We start from the raw sequence: 15,149 nt of genomic DNA on the forward strand, positions 1-15,149 counted from the left end.
CATGCTCTTGTGGGCCTTAATAATAACAATCTATTGTTATGTTAGAAGGGGGTACAAATGAGTGAAGTTAGCATGGTCCGTGTGTTCACATAGCAGAGAACACTTTTTGTAACCACAGACCCGTTAGAATAAAATTCTCTTGTTATTATGTATGCTGTGAGGTAGTTGATTTAGGCATTAGAGAGGGAAGTGTAATTCGGACCTATGGTCTCTGTGAACCAGTCAAGGCACCCACGTAATTGCGGTGAGGATGGTGTGGAGCCAGAAGGAATTTTGGACGTGTCTGAGTCCCGTGTGTGGCTTTTAAAACCTCCCCGTGGCCTGCGATGGTTCGAGAGACACCGTGATGCCAACCGGCCTGTGGAATGTTACTGTGGTGGCAACTGCATGCCAAATGAGTGGTGGAGCTGGTCTGGGAGGAGGAATGCTCAGGCGCTGTGGGGGAATGGCCGTAAGGGAGGTGATAAAAGGGATCACACATGGGGGAGGGCAGTTCCAAGAAGTCAGAAGGAAGTCAGTTTGAGTGGAGAGTTGGAACAAGCTTTTCAGGGTCATTTCAGTGAGCCCTTGGCTCACTGGCTCTCTTTTCCTCCACCCTGCTTTACTCTCTTCGACTCTTGGGCGCTACAGCTGTGGGCTGTGCTGCTCGCTTGGGAGACCGGCTCACATTGGAGCCCGATTTGATTCCCGTATCCTTAAAGACCTTGCTGCCTCCCTCCCATCCAAAGAGAAGTTTATAATTGTGTGCTGTGGTGCTTTCGGTCATTATCCTGTGTGTTTATTTATTGTTTCGCGTCCATATGTCTGTTGTCTCGGGTTTCTCAGTTCATGTTGTTTTGTGGTTTCTTCAAATAAATCTATTATTTCTTAAGGTTACGCGTCACCTGATTACCACCATTCTCATGCATGCAAGCTGTTTCGGCCTGGTTTGGTTAATCCCTGGGGGAGATACAATTTGTTTAACAGAAGTTTTATGAGACTGGCGGAATTTGAATTCCACCATTCCGACCGGGGGGAAGCCACGCTACCCGCTCGAGCACAATTCCTTTTAATTCGGCCACTTGTGAAGCACATTGCTTCAGCGTGATGGGTCCGTATTAACAGATCCTGTCGACGCGACAATATGTTCCTTTAAAAGGAACTTCAATACAGGAGGTCATTCTGTATTCCTTTTAAATTCTGAGCATCAAGCAAGGAAGTATCACGTACCGTTCTTAAAGTGTTCGGTATGACTTGGCCGGGGTTCGAACCGCTCACTTCCCAGACTCGGAGCGGACAATCTCACCATTATAGCACCGAGGCTGGTAATTGTTTTGGTTATTTTCTGTTCCCTCCCTTTCCTCTTTTCTCATTCGTTCGTTCCCCTTGTCATCCCGCTGCCACATTTTCGATGCATTGCCTTTTCCCAATTTGGCTCCTTGATCTGCCATGAGCCTCGATTTCGCAGAAAGAATAAAGAAATAACAAATTCACAAAAACGGTGGAATTTGGTAAATGGTCGGTCGACTTGCCTTCAAACAATGTGTGCGTTCAAGAGCAACCCTTACTAACGACTCAATAATACAGTTCGCCATCTTCAACATCACAAATAAAACTTGTCAAGCTGTGCCTCTATACCCCCTGCCCTCCACACTCCCTTGTCACCCTCATCACTATTGATTGGTGTTGTTCTATTCAAGCTTCATATGTGCACAGAATGCTGCTCACATCCTGCAAGTCAATGAGATGAGTTACAAGAAAAATACAAACTCGTAAACTATAAAAGCACAAGTATCTTATTGTAACTCCTCTTCAAAACTAGGGAAATGAAAAACAATTCACCACCTATTCAGATGTTAACGGGTTGGGTTTCCCGAAAACGAATGTTCTGCCATTTTGACAAAACAAATCAGTGCTGCGCACAAAAGCAAACTTGTACTACCTTGCTCAATCTACAAGGAACAACCATGACAACAAAGTGAGGTTGCTTATTGAGCGAGCACCGATATCAAAATGTTAAAGTAATGTAACATCATGATACGTCTCATTCAACGTCCATCGCTGATCACCTTGCGGCGATGTGATCCGGAGGCAGAATGCTTTGAAAAAACCACATCTGGTAGAGGTACAGGCAGAGGAGATGCGAAGCACTATATATAGCAAAGGTGATGTTCAGAAGACGTAACACTGGCCGGTGAAAGTTCTGTGCACAGGCCCACCATCCACCCAACGCCAAGTACGTGGAAAAATATAAAGTCGAAATGAGTGATGGTAAGTAAACACCTGTGGGGAGAGGGGGGCAGGGGGGGCACACACTGTTACAAACTTGGTATTTTTCTGAATGAGCAAAATATTTTCACAATGATCTTAGTCTATGTTTCTAATTGCATTACCGAGTGATGACAGAGCCCCCCATGTTTCATTGTGATGATCCCATAGCTTTAACTCTTGCCTTAAATCAAACACAGAATCACTCTCGACCGTGGCATACCTGCCATGCCTAAGCAAGCAGCGGCGACCACCTGGCCACCTCGATTCAAAATGTCTCCCACAGCAGCCTTCACCCGCACCAGGACGGTGGCCATCTTGCCCAATATGGTTTTCCAAGGACCACTGGCTTTCTTCCATCCAACCTCTCTGCCCAATGTTTCTCCTTCCTTTTCATCCTCCTCCAAAAGCTCTTGATCTTCTGCATCCCATTCGCAATCCTCAGCCTGAGCCAGCCTCACTTGGCCATCACCCTGCGGCCTGCCATTCTTGTTCATGTCCGCATGCAAGTCGCCCTGTTGTTGCCAGAGTAATTAAGGAGAACAGAAAGGGTTAAAGAGATCGCTTAATGCTGCGATTTTAGGTATAAATTCAACGAGGTGAGGCAGGTAGGCCAGTTGGAGAGAAATAATGTGGACAAAGTATGCAAGGAATAAGAAAAGAGATTTTTGAAAAGCTTGGGTGAAAAGAGTATTGATGACAAAGTGCATGTATGAGTGAGATGAGGTGACTGTACGCACTGCACAATGTGGAGAACAAGATGGAAGAGGAGGGAGAAACAGAAACAGTGGATAGTTTCGACGGTTTTTAAGGAAACGGCACACCAGGGCAAGCAAACCCAGGCAGGCCGAGAACACAGCCAGGTCAGGCAGAAAAATCCTCAACGTGTTCCACCAATCAGCATCGTGTACCCTGAAACACGAACAAGGATATCAACTGCATGGGTAAAAATGATGAGAGTAACAACTGAAATAACCGCATGTACCTCCAACTTCCTACACGGTATCATCTTTTACACCTCGTACCAACCACCATAAAGAACCATCAATTATTCTCAGACATTTGTGGTACACCGTTAGGTGTTCTTCAGACGGATGCTAAACAATGGAAAACTCAGCCATCATCGGAATGAAGGACCGATATCAACCTCACTCATCGCAGGTTCACTGCCAATAAAACTCGAACATCGGTTCAAAAGCAACTGTCGCTTTGGCCGTTGGGCCTCGTCAATCAGCCGGACGTGGTGTGCACGTGTCTCAATTAGCCCCATGGTGGACAATGCAGTTGTGCATTTTGACAGGAAAGCAAGTGTTATTGAGAAAACGTTAAAGATAATTATTTTATGTCTTACGGCGTCTTTGTCATGCTTGGACTTGAGGAGGAAAATAATTTTGATTTCCTCCATCAGTCTCCATCTTAGCCAACACCAAAGTAAATGTACATGTATCTTCAGGGAGCACGGTGAATTTCAGAGAAAGACTTAGTCTGGATGAAGAAATGGAACAACCTTTTCCCACAACGTATATTTTGCATTTCTCGAAGAACAAGTACAAAAGACAGAGGACCGTATTTTTCTTCTGTCGCCAATTTTCCCGAACCACGAGACATTGAGACTATTAACGTCATGAAGCTCGCATTCACGTACAGCCACACATGGTTTGCCATTTCAAGACGTGTTGGTATTGAATTGTGATGGAGGTTTTGTACTGTGCTACGACGCACTTCAATGACGACGCGGCAAACCGTGCTGCTGTTTGTGGGCCGGCAACCTTCGTTCAGTGTTGCCAGATCTGTAAAGTGGAAATATCGTATTGGAAGGTTCAAATTATTGTATTTTCAGTAAAATTATCATGTATTGCCAAAACTTTGCATAATGATAATACAATTTTACTCCCCAATTTTATTTAACCTCCATCACACTTTCAATGACGTCGTGTCAATGATAAACCGTGCGTGGCTGTGGTGTGCCGTGCTGTGTGCGTGTCGGCAAAGGCAAGCTTCATGGATGGAAGAACGTTCCTGCAATCTGTGCACCATACCCTTGTTGGGCTGAACCTGTCCCTGTAGTCCTATACGCAACATTCCAGTACAGAATGTAAATTTAGACAAATTAGAAGGCACCAAAGTCAGGCACTACAATGCCATATTCAAATTCTTCATTATTCACGTAAAACATGGAAAGTTTTCTTCAATTGGCGATTAAATTCAATTATATTCAATTTACTGGGTGGCTCGGTAAAATTGGTGACGGAAAAGCCAAAGTACGTGACTTGGATGACGTAACTTCGATATAAAGTGTACTGTCCTTTTATCTGCCTTTGCACTGTTCAGACATACTGTACTTCCAAAAATCTTTGCATACAGCGGTGCGATTCGTATCGTTAAATATAGTCATTTATTTTATTAAACACTAGACGACCCGTGAAACACTAGATGACGACTATTGGGTTCCCGTTGTGACAGCGGTTGATAAAAAAAATAATTTCAAGAAAAAAAAAGATAGCTCCAGCGAACTATACCACTGAGGTTGTTTGCCTTGATCAAATTCTTCCGAAGAGTACTTAAATGAATCGGGAATTGATTTTAAAAATAATCTTTTTCGTTGCCCGATTTGAACGAAACTTGATACTGCACACCGCAGGAGAATGGTAAGTAAGGTGGCCCTAAAATTTTTGCGCTATCGTGTCCCATTTTGGCTGTATTTCGGGAACATACATATATACATACATACATATATATACAAGATGAGAGTTTTAGTAATATAAAGATGAGTTATAAATGTGCCAGTGGTGATGAGAGTGAGCCCATGGCTAAGAAAGTGCATCAAACTGTAAATTTGGAGGTGAAATTGGATGTTATTTGCAGAATTGCGAGTGGCGATCGTGCTGTCGATGTTGGTCGGCACTTAGGTTTGCCATTAATAACTGCACGGATAATTTGTAAAAATGCAGAACAAATTCGTGAAAGTGCTAAACGTACTATGCCATTAACATCCAAGTTGATTACGAAGCAAAGGAGTTCTTACATGGGAAAGATGGAACATACGCTGGACATGTGGATGTTGAGAATGACATGTGACGAACTTCCTCCTGCCTTCCATCCTCCTTCATCTGATCATACTGTGTCTGTATGATCTGTCTCTCTGTCTGTCTGTCTGTCTGTGTCTATCTCTCTTCTCTTTCCCTACCACCCTCTTTCTCTATCACCACCACCACAGCATAATTAACACAGTTTTATTGCACTGTACAGGGTGGCCACGATGTTGTCACACCCAGTAAAAATTTTGATAATTCTCTCTGGGCCTTCATAAAAGAGATTGTTACACAGCAGCACTACAAAACCACTGGTGACCTTAAACAAGCAGTGAGACTTTCGTTAAAATCGTATCAAAAAAAGCTATGGAAAATGTCCCACAGAAGGTGGCAAAAAATTATTCTCTGTAATAACAATGATTGAGCACAAACGGATCCACTGGACACTTAGGGCTTGTGTCATAAAGCAAGAGTCCTGCACATGTATGTCGTATAACTTGTAGGACCCTTCAGTGTTGTCAGCTTATATGATAAAAGGCAATGTGTCCATTTTTACAAGGAATGACAAGACATTGTGGCCACCCTGTACTTTAATAAAAAATTATTTCATTTCAATTTTTTACTGTCAAAATATGTGTTTGAATGAGTGCTTAAATCATATCTCTGTTTAAGCCAAAAAAGGTAATATCAAAGGTGAAAATGATGACATCCCCCTGCCATCCCCCACCCAACCTTATTCCTTGACTGTATTTCTTATGGGGAAAAATTGATTCGATTTAACTCACACTTTTCAATAATGCATCCGAGACGTAAATCGAGGTTTCCCTGTACCAAGTTTGACTGTGACCCGTTCAGCCATTCTTAAGTTATCGTGGAAAGAAAACCTATCACTTACCCTGACCTTTGACCTCTTGGTGGTGAAATGTAATCAGTTCATTTTTGCATCATAATAGATACTTTTACCAAGTTTGGTCAAAATCCCATCGCTGGTTCACAAGTTAGTGTGGTGACAGAATTTTTACCTAACGGGACCTCTGACCTTTCACCTTTCACCTCTTGACCCCATAATTTAATCAGTTCATCTTGACATCAACACACATACTGTACTTGTACTTGTACCGAGTTTGACTCCGGTCCCTTCAGTTGTTCTTAAGTTATCGCGGTAACGAAAACCTATCACGGACGGACAGACGGACGACCTGAAAACATAATGCCTCCGGCGACTTCGTCGGATACTCCGCGTCGTCTTGTCTAAGAATGAAGGAAAGGAAAATCGGAAAATTAGCCAATTCGACTCGTGCAGTATCTCACGGCGGCATAGCACCAAAGCACACTCTCTCACTCACTCACAACGTTACAAGAATGTTTTGTTTTCCTTCAGGAACGTGCGAGGCTAATATGCGTGAAGATGGCAGGTGCATTTGTGAAAAAAAAAAAACTTGCATTACCTCTCGAGTCCAATGTGCCACGTCACGAGTGCCCAGCTACCTGTGTGGAACACGGCGCCAGGTAAGTAAGTAGGAGACACGTGGCTCACAACAAGAATAAAATAAAATAAAAACCGCGAAGCACACAAAAGAGAATTGTCAACGCATCTCACGACGATGGCAAATTCCTCAAAGGGACGGCGGAATGTACCGCCACACGTTGAACACGTGACTATACATGATCCCATTTCACAATTTAAAATCAAATTAAAAAGGTTGCACGCAAATGACGAGATGCCTTTCCAAGGAAAATATGAATGCAAACATTGCAACACTTTATGACATCATCGGTTTACCTTTTGTTCCCAACAGTGTGATAAATGTGTACGCCACCTGAAAAACTTCTCAAAAACTTTTCTGAGATCCCGACAAGTGTTTTCCAACACGTATCAACGACTTAGAGTTTCACCGTTTGAGTTTTTAACACCAATGATGTCATCACACACAAAGCACTTTGCAAGCGGAGCACCTATCCATTGATCTCGGGTATTTGTTGAAAGGCATTTCATTGACATGAGGTTGATTAAAAGATTTCTAAACTCGGCCTTGCACACACAGCCCCTTTATCTCAAACGCTTCCTTTCGACATGATTTACTCGTATTGTTTGTGAAGCACAAGTTTTGTTGTTATTCAAGCACAGTAAAAAATTTTAAAAATTCATTTGTCTCTTCCCTGGAAACAGGAATAATACTCTACCAGCTACAAACAATACCAATTTCACTTAATTAATAATAATTAAGTTAATAATAATAATCGATTTTGGTGAAGATCCGGATCCGCATCCGGATACTAGAATTTCGAAAGTGATTCTTCACCATTGGGAGACGGGGCCAAACACGATAAATAGCACAATATCTCAAAAAGTTGTGGATGAGTTATGACAAAACTTGGTGGATGAGTTCATTAGATGCGAAGAACAAGCCGATTAGATTTTGTTTCAGCTCATGATCTAGATCCGACCTATCAGTGGGATACCAAATGTAAACCGTTCAGCCTGGTGGAGGTATGCGCTCTACCCAATGCCGTTCTAGATTCAAATGTTTTGGTTTGTTAGTTAATGGATTGGATCACAGTCCAAAGCATGGCAGAAGTGGGATAGACAAGGCCCCGGCCCCCCAAAATGGCAGCTTCTTTGCCCGCCTGCACAGTCTGAGCCGACACAATTGGAGGGATGTCGTGTCATCCACTGGGACTCTAAAACAACACGGCGTCACAACCGAACCGCACCCATCCCGGCTTAACACGAAGCGCATTGTAGGACAGCCGTGGCCATCCACAATTTAATGGGCAACGAAGGTATGGAATCCGATTAATATTCTGAATGTCGAGGTTGGAATCCAAACAAACAGGTGCTGCCAAGTTCGGGCATACATCGAGTGTTCCATACATCGACGTGCTATTCCGTTTTCTGAACAGTACATCTATAATGCAGGGTTTGCATGTGGTGGTTCACTCCGAGACACAGACCTTTTTGTGAAATAGTACGTGGCTCTTTCAAAAACAGCAGTTCATTGTCTCTCAAATGCTGGCTGTGCAGTTTTCCGAATTACGAGCTGAAAATGATCATTTTGTTTTCTGCCTCGAATTGGGGGTTCGAGAAGGGGAAGGGGCAGGACATGCGTTTCATGGGTGTGTGCAAAGAACGTACAGTTGAACGATGGACTTGGCTTCAATGCCAACATGCTGCATTGGAAGACCAAATGCGAGACGAGAAAGACCAAGCTGCAACAACCGAGGGCTTTAAGGAGGAGTCCTGTTCGTCCTTCGGGAGACAGACAATAAACACCATCACAGATGAAAAACAATTGTTAGATATTAAATCGAGTTTTATAATCCAAAGAATTCCCATGATTTCACCGTGGATGCAAATGTGGAATTCCCATCTCTTGAGGATGCTCAACACATTTGTTGATATTTACACGTCTACATAGATCTCGCGACATCCTTAACAGACAGGAGGACCTTGTATGGCAACACCCTACACGTCTGATCATATCAGGTTTTCTATTTAGCAGCAAATTAACTTTATTAACAAGGATCAAGGGTAACCCTGAAAAGTAGAACCAGGAACATATTACTTGCAGTTACAAGAGACTATTTTATTTCAAAAATTCTAATGATCCAAGCCAACCAGGTGGCTGCGTTGTTAATGAGCTCGGCATTGGTTTGGTCCCTGACTGAGGTCAGATGACTAAAACCCACCAATTCTGGAGTGAAACAGAGGAAACTGAATCACCGAGCAGCCGCTCCTGAGGTATACACATGAGCAGATGATCGATCAGATGCCCATCCCTCAAATAAGGCTGCGTTATCCCAAAGGAAGTGAAAGTTAATCTTGTTAATACCATTATAGGCAAACATCTTTCCCCGTGGCCATATTGGCCAATTACGGGCCACCTAATCCCATATCTACAATGCCGACTGACACCTTCGGTCACGACCATTCGGTGCAACATATTTCCGATCCAATTAATCGATGAAAACACAAACCTGAGTTTCACCTCATTCCTCAAATGAGTATGAAGGAACATTGTCAGGTTCAACGACCGACCCACATAAGTGACCTCTCTGAGCTTTAACCTAAGCAACTGAAGTTCAATTCAAGTTGAATTACCATCTAAGACACTGGTGGGTTCTTGCAAAACTTTTTTGCATGGCTTCCCCTTTGAGGATATTTTATTAATGGTACAACAAGGTGGGCCGGTTTAGTAAGGAAGTCATCCTTCCGAAGTTACCTGCTTGGGGATGATTGTTGGTTTAAAGAAACTCGACAAGCTGAATGCAGAAGGAAAAAAACACGTGGGAACGTGCTTCCTCCACATAGCCATCCACCAGTTAGGAAATGCAACAGCCTTTCAAACTCGGCCTTATCGTCGTCGTCTCAACATAACTGTGAAAATACGAGAGTTTGTTTCACTGGATTTCACAAAGTTATTTGAGCCACAATGCTATCAGACGGTTCGAGGTTCCTCCGGCATGAGCTTTGAAGCCAAAATCTGCCGATGAGTAAAACAGTGGCTTCCAAAACGGTTTGGAGTGACCTTTTCCAATTTCATTCCGAAAGCACTTACCACCCCCCTAGCCGTCGGCAATCATTGATGTGCCCCACCCGTTGCACGGAACATGAGATGATTGAAGTCAATTTCATGAACTTTGAAAATCAAAAAAATCATTGAAGATGTGGAAAATGTCCTCAACCTTAATTGTCATTTGTAATGCTTTTTACAAAACAAGAATTCTGTCTTCATTTGTCCATCTTTCATGGAGCGAACACATGGAATTAGCTGAGAGAGTGAAGCGACATCCGTCGATTCATCCCTTTGGACGGCAAGAACAGGGCTTTGTCTCATGGCAGCTGCTTCGTGCTCCTCGATATCATTATTGAGCTCGAAAATTCTCCGTTCAACTGTGCAGTTTGAAAGACATATCCTTCGTAACTACTTCTTTGCCTGGTCCTCCCAGAACATCAATCGGACCATCACTTCTGCACAAGGCTTAAAATGAGGGTTTCACTACATAAAGGGCCATTATTAAAAAAAAGACCTAAATAAATGTGTGACCTAAAACATAATGCTACACCATGGTCCCTTTACGCTGATGCAGGAAGTAGGTTAAATTACAACTGCAATATCATAGACTACAGTACATGACATGTACAAAGAGACTACAGTTAGACAAAGCAGGAGAGACAGAAGTAGGCAGGTGGGATGAGTAATTCATCGCAGGTAAATCCACCTCTCATGCTGTCTTTCGCTGGCTCAGGACACAGAGGCAAAGCGAGCAGTCCCACCAGGTAGCACAGTGAGAAGCAGTTGTAGCGACAGGCAGTAGCTGTACCAGTGGGAGCGGTGGAGAGAGAAGGGAGGATAATACACAGCGCTCGCATCAATTATCACCACAAAGGCATCGACTATAAATGGATGAGGTGTGTGTGTGTGTCAACTTTTTGTCTATTAATTGCATACGTCTATTTATTAATTATGCACTTATTGGAATGTAGCTTTTGACCCTTGAGACTGCAGTGACCCCTTCGAACTTTGAAGACACTTTTATACCCTGAAGACCCCAAGGACCCAAAAAGTCCCCAAGGACCCAAAAGTCCCCAAAAGTCTCAAAAAGTCCCAAAAGTCCCCGAGGACCCAAACGTCTCAAAAAGACAACGAGGACCCAAGCATCTCCAATAACCCAAAAGTCCCCGAGGACCCAAAGGTCCCAAAATGTCCCTGAGGACACAAAAGACCCCGAAGACTGTAGATCCTGTAGATGTAGACCCTTTAAGACTCGTCTACACCACAATAGACTGGGCAGAATGTGGGAAAATGTACATATTTAAAGTTGTGGAGGCATTTCATGTTTACGGCTGGCAAACAACTTTTTTAGATGTATTTATAGGTTCTAAGTCAATCTCGGAGGTTTGCACAGCTGTATTTTCAACGATTAACCCATAAACTTGACAAATCCAAGATGGCCACCATTGCTTATAGAAAATACCTAAATTATTGCATCTCTGGAACTACTTGACCAATATCAATGATGTTGATGTCTATATTAGGGTTTTCACACATGCTTGATCATTTGGAATAAGTTTTAAGTTGATTGTAGGTCAAGTTCATGCATTGGGGAAAAGGTCAAGGTCATATTTTGACCTCTTGGTGCAGAAATAAGCATATCTCAGGAGGTAGAGAAGGTCAATTTTCAGAAAATGTTAATGGTGGAAGCATATTCATGTTTACAGCTGACAAACAACTTTTTTAGATGTATTTATATGTTCAAAATCGAACTTGGAGGTTTGCAGAGCTGCATTTTCAATGGTTAACCCATAAACTTGATAAATCAATTATGGCAGTCACCAATACATGAAAAATTCATTTTTTTTTCATATCTTTGGTGCCAAACATGGTCAGAACATAAATAAAACATCTGTTTGTATCTTTTTAGGTACAAGGAATCCATTGAGACCATTATTTAGACCCCAAATGCGTTAAGAAATCAAGATGGCCACCACATTAGGGCAAATTTTATGAGTTTTAAATGAGTGACTTAACTTTATCATAATATCATGGTTCAGATGTGGGATATACTGACTGTAAATGACTACAGCTATAGTTATATTTTGTCATTGAACTTCAAAGCTGCCAAAATAGCTTCACAATAGCGTCTATTTTGCCTGAGGAAGCCGGCTGTGAAGCTGGTGAAACATCGCGTGAGACCGGGTGTAGTTGTTGTTTATGAAAGTTTTGTTACGACTTCCTGTCGTGGGTGGGCGGTGTACTCGCATTATTCCCGCCAAGACGTTTTGCCCGTGATGGTGAAAAGAACTGATCGGCTCCATTCTCGATGTTTTCTCTTTAATACCCGACCCTTGGATAGAGGTAAGTTGAATCTCAATTTATTGTTGAGCCTATTGAAGTAACTGAGGGAAATTATTGTATTGTGTGGCTGTAAAATGTATCGTAGTAGGTCTTGTGTAAAGCATGCAGCAAGTTCGTTGTGCCACATGAGTAAGGGCATGTAGTGAATAGCTGTATTTTTCCTTTTCAGTTGTCACGTGAATTAAAGACACGCTTTTTGAAACCAATACAAGTCTCGTGACCTCTGAGGATTATTGACATAAAGTGTGATAACCGTCACACCGGGTCTGCTCTTGCTTTTTGCTCAAATTAGTAGAGTAGATCTAGTTTTAATTTTGCTTGGAAGCGCCTTCTTTTTCTTTAAAAATGTATAATCCCAACCGCCCCAATCTTATCCAAATATATCAATAAATATAAAATATATATATATATATATATATATATATATATATATATATATATATATATATATATATTTGTTGTGGTTCTCACTGTGCAGGCGTGCGGGCGACCGCTTTTAGCTAATTCGCGGCCGCACGTGCCCACCGACCATGGCAATCCAGTCGTAGCTTCCGGATCAACGTCGAAACCCACCTATGGGTGTTTTTAACCACACCGTAAATCAGCCAACTCTTCTGTCCACGCGCGACAGGGTTGATCGCCAAATTGTCGATTTACCTAAGTATTCGCGCAAACAGAAATGCCGGGGATTTACACCTCGACGGGACCCGTACGGACACGAGCCGCTTTAAGCAGCTCGCGCTGTTTGCGATTGCCGAGCAGTTTATTTATTATCGCCAAGCCCGTCAGACCCGATTACTTTATCGGTGTTAAAAACCAGCTAATATCCTGAACGCAATTATGGCCGTTCAATGGAGGAAGGGACGCAACGAGCAGGTGAATATTCAAACAATGACATTTATTTATAAATTGCACATATGCAGTCAATGAAGCAATGGGGGGGGGGGGGATGCAGACAAAGACACGAGCAAAAAGACCCTACAGCCGTTGTCTATTTACTATGTAATGTACAGGCACTTAACCACAATTCTACTTAACGGACAAGGCGCCACAGACTTCCTTGCAAAAATCCGAGGAAAGAAAAAGAGAGGGAGAACAGGGCCCGTCGGCCTTTAATGTTCCGCGTAGCTGTGGAGACTAAAAGAGCTCCACGAGACCGTGCAGGTTACCTGCCACCCTCGTGGTGACTCGCTGGGCGACCCTCGATGTCTCGTCGTCAACACGACAGTTGGCGTGGTGGCAGCTTGGTTGGTCCAGGCCCAGCCGTGCGGCCTGGTCGATCGGGCCTAGCCGACGACGCCTCAGAGGAGCGAACGGGCCTTACTTTTTTGGAGTTGATGCTCTCTTAAGAGCCCGCTCACTCCTCAGCGTCGTTCGGACCATTATGCCGCTGGCTGGCGACTTCTCTCCGGCTGCCTCCACCGACACACACTTCTGCACGGCACTGCAGGCTTGGCTGGACTTCAGGCTCCACTCCGACCTCAACCCCGACTTCCACTCCGAGCTCCACTCCGAACCCAGACTGGACCACGAACCCAGACTCCAGACGAACTCCGGACTCCAGACTGACTCAGACTCCAGGCGAACTCAGACTCCAGGCGAACTCAGACTCCAGGTGAACTCAGACTCCAGGCGAACTCAGACTCCAGGCGAACTCAGACTCCAGGCGAACTGAACTCCCGGGGCCTCAGCCCCGCCTTTTATTGGGTTGGGGATCATCTGACTGTTATGGTGATCATCACCGCAGATTATGTCTCACACGGTAAAACCTCATAATCCACAAAGAACAACTGGTGTCAGACTATGTCCAATGGAAATTGGGGAAGTGCTCGTCACAATCCACATATTTTGATTTACCCACCGATTACATCATGTGCCTCCTAGTTGAATTGTTTGCATTAGTGGGAACAATCGTCTGGGTGGCAGACGGACGGTTGTTCTTTGTGGATTATGTGGTTTTACCGTGTGAGACATGATCCGCGGCGATGCTCACCGTAACAGTCAGGTGCATCTGAGTGTGTGTGTGTGTGTGTGTGTGTGTGTGTGTGTGTGTGTGTGTGTGTGTGTGTGTAATGAGATGAAATCTGCTAGTTGCACTCAGGAAGGAGGTGAGTGTGGGAGTGGTGAACACTAGAGTCCCAATATACTCGTGGAGACAACTTGCAATTTTAAGCCATTGTGTTTCCTTCATGTAAGGCACGAACCCTGTGCCCATTGTGAGTGAAGTGTAATGTGTCCGTTTTCTAATCAATCTGTCTTTCTCGACACCTAAAGGGAAGATTATATGACTTAATTATTTATTTTCGTTCTTTCAACACATCAGAATAAGCATACAATCAGACAGGGTTTATTTAACCTTAAAAAAAAAAAAAATCAGACGAAATGCAATGCACGAATAAAGGTTCACACTAATGGGTGCCTAATTTGAGGTGTACAGAGTGTGAGTAGAGGAAATACATCGGTAGTGACATCCATCCATCCATGGGGACCATACTCTGTGCAGAGCGTTGGTGCTGCTTAAACAGTCTCCTTGGCTTTTGGACACAATCCTGGATGGGTCGCCACTCCAACACAGGATACCAGCAAACTGGCACTCATTTTGCCGACCTCAGAAGGATGACAGGCTGAGTCGACCCCACCTGGTATGAATTCAACAGCCAAATGGGATTTAATCTCAGGATCCTAGGATCACCAAGCCCACCACCCTAACCATTAAACCAACACCAGGCATGGTAGTGACAGAATAGAGAAATTTGAAAGAAGTGGAAGAAAGAAAGTGAAAGAGTGAAATGCAGGCACACCATTCACACCAGATGCATGCACCATCAAAGGAGTGGAGAATTTGAAAAGTTAATTTTGAATGAAAAAACAGAGAAAGATCGATTGATTGCTTGTATGCTCTGCCTGAAGGCAGGTCCTTGGCTGCCAAAGCGTTTCTTGGCATGGGTAATACTGGGTGGTTTGCCATTGCCTTTGCAGCAGTATTTCAGGCAGGAATTTGTAATTTGTT

General features: G+C 43.5%; 1 protein-coding gene across 3 annotated transcripts in view; it reads right to left on the reverse strand.

Moving 5' to 3' along the window:
* The window catches only part of LOC147012446 (piezo-type mechanosensitive ion channel component 2-like), a 182,048-nt gene that overhangs the window by 131,033 nt on the left and 35,866 nt on the right, over positions 1-15,149 (reverse strand). For all 3 annotated transcript variants that reach the window (XM_085856680.1, XM_085856681.1, XM_085856679.1), the window contains exons 3-8: positions 10,503-10,598; positions 8,416-8,529; positions 6,728-6,767; positions 2,988-3,159; positions 2,471-2,762; positions 2,049-2,262 (exon numbers count right to left, since the gene is read on the reverse strand). In XM_085856680.1, the coding sequence (XP_085712806.1) occupies positions 2,049-2,262; positions 2,471-2,762; positions 2,988-3,159; positions 6,728-6,767; positions 8,416-8,529; positions 10,503-10,598 (928 nt within the window). The remainder of the gene's footprint in view (positions 1-2,048; positions 2,263-2,470; positions 2,763-2,987; positions 3,160-6,727; positions 6,768-8,415; positions 8,530-10,502; positions 10,599-15,149) is intronic.

This window comes from Eptatretus burgeri, chromosome 15, assembly GCF_056783735.1.
Source record: "Eptatretus burgeri isolate ZD-2024b chromosome 15, Ebu_testis_v1, whole genome shotgun sequence".
In the NCBI taxonomy this organism is placed as follows: Eukaryota; Metazoa; Chordata; class Myxini; order Myxiniformes; family Myxinidae; genus Eptatretus; species Eptatretus burgeri.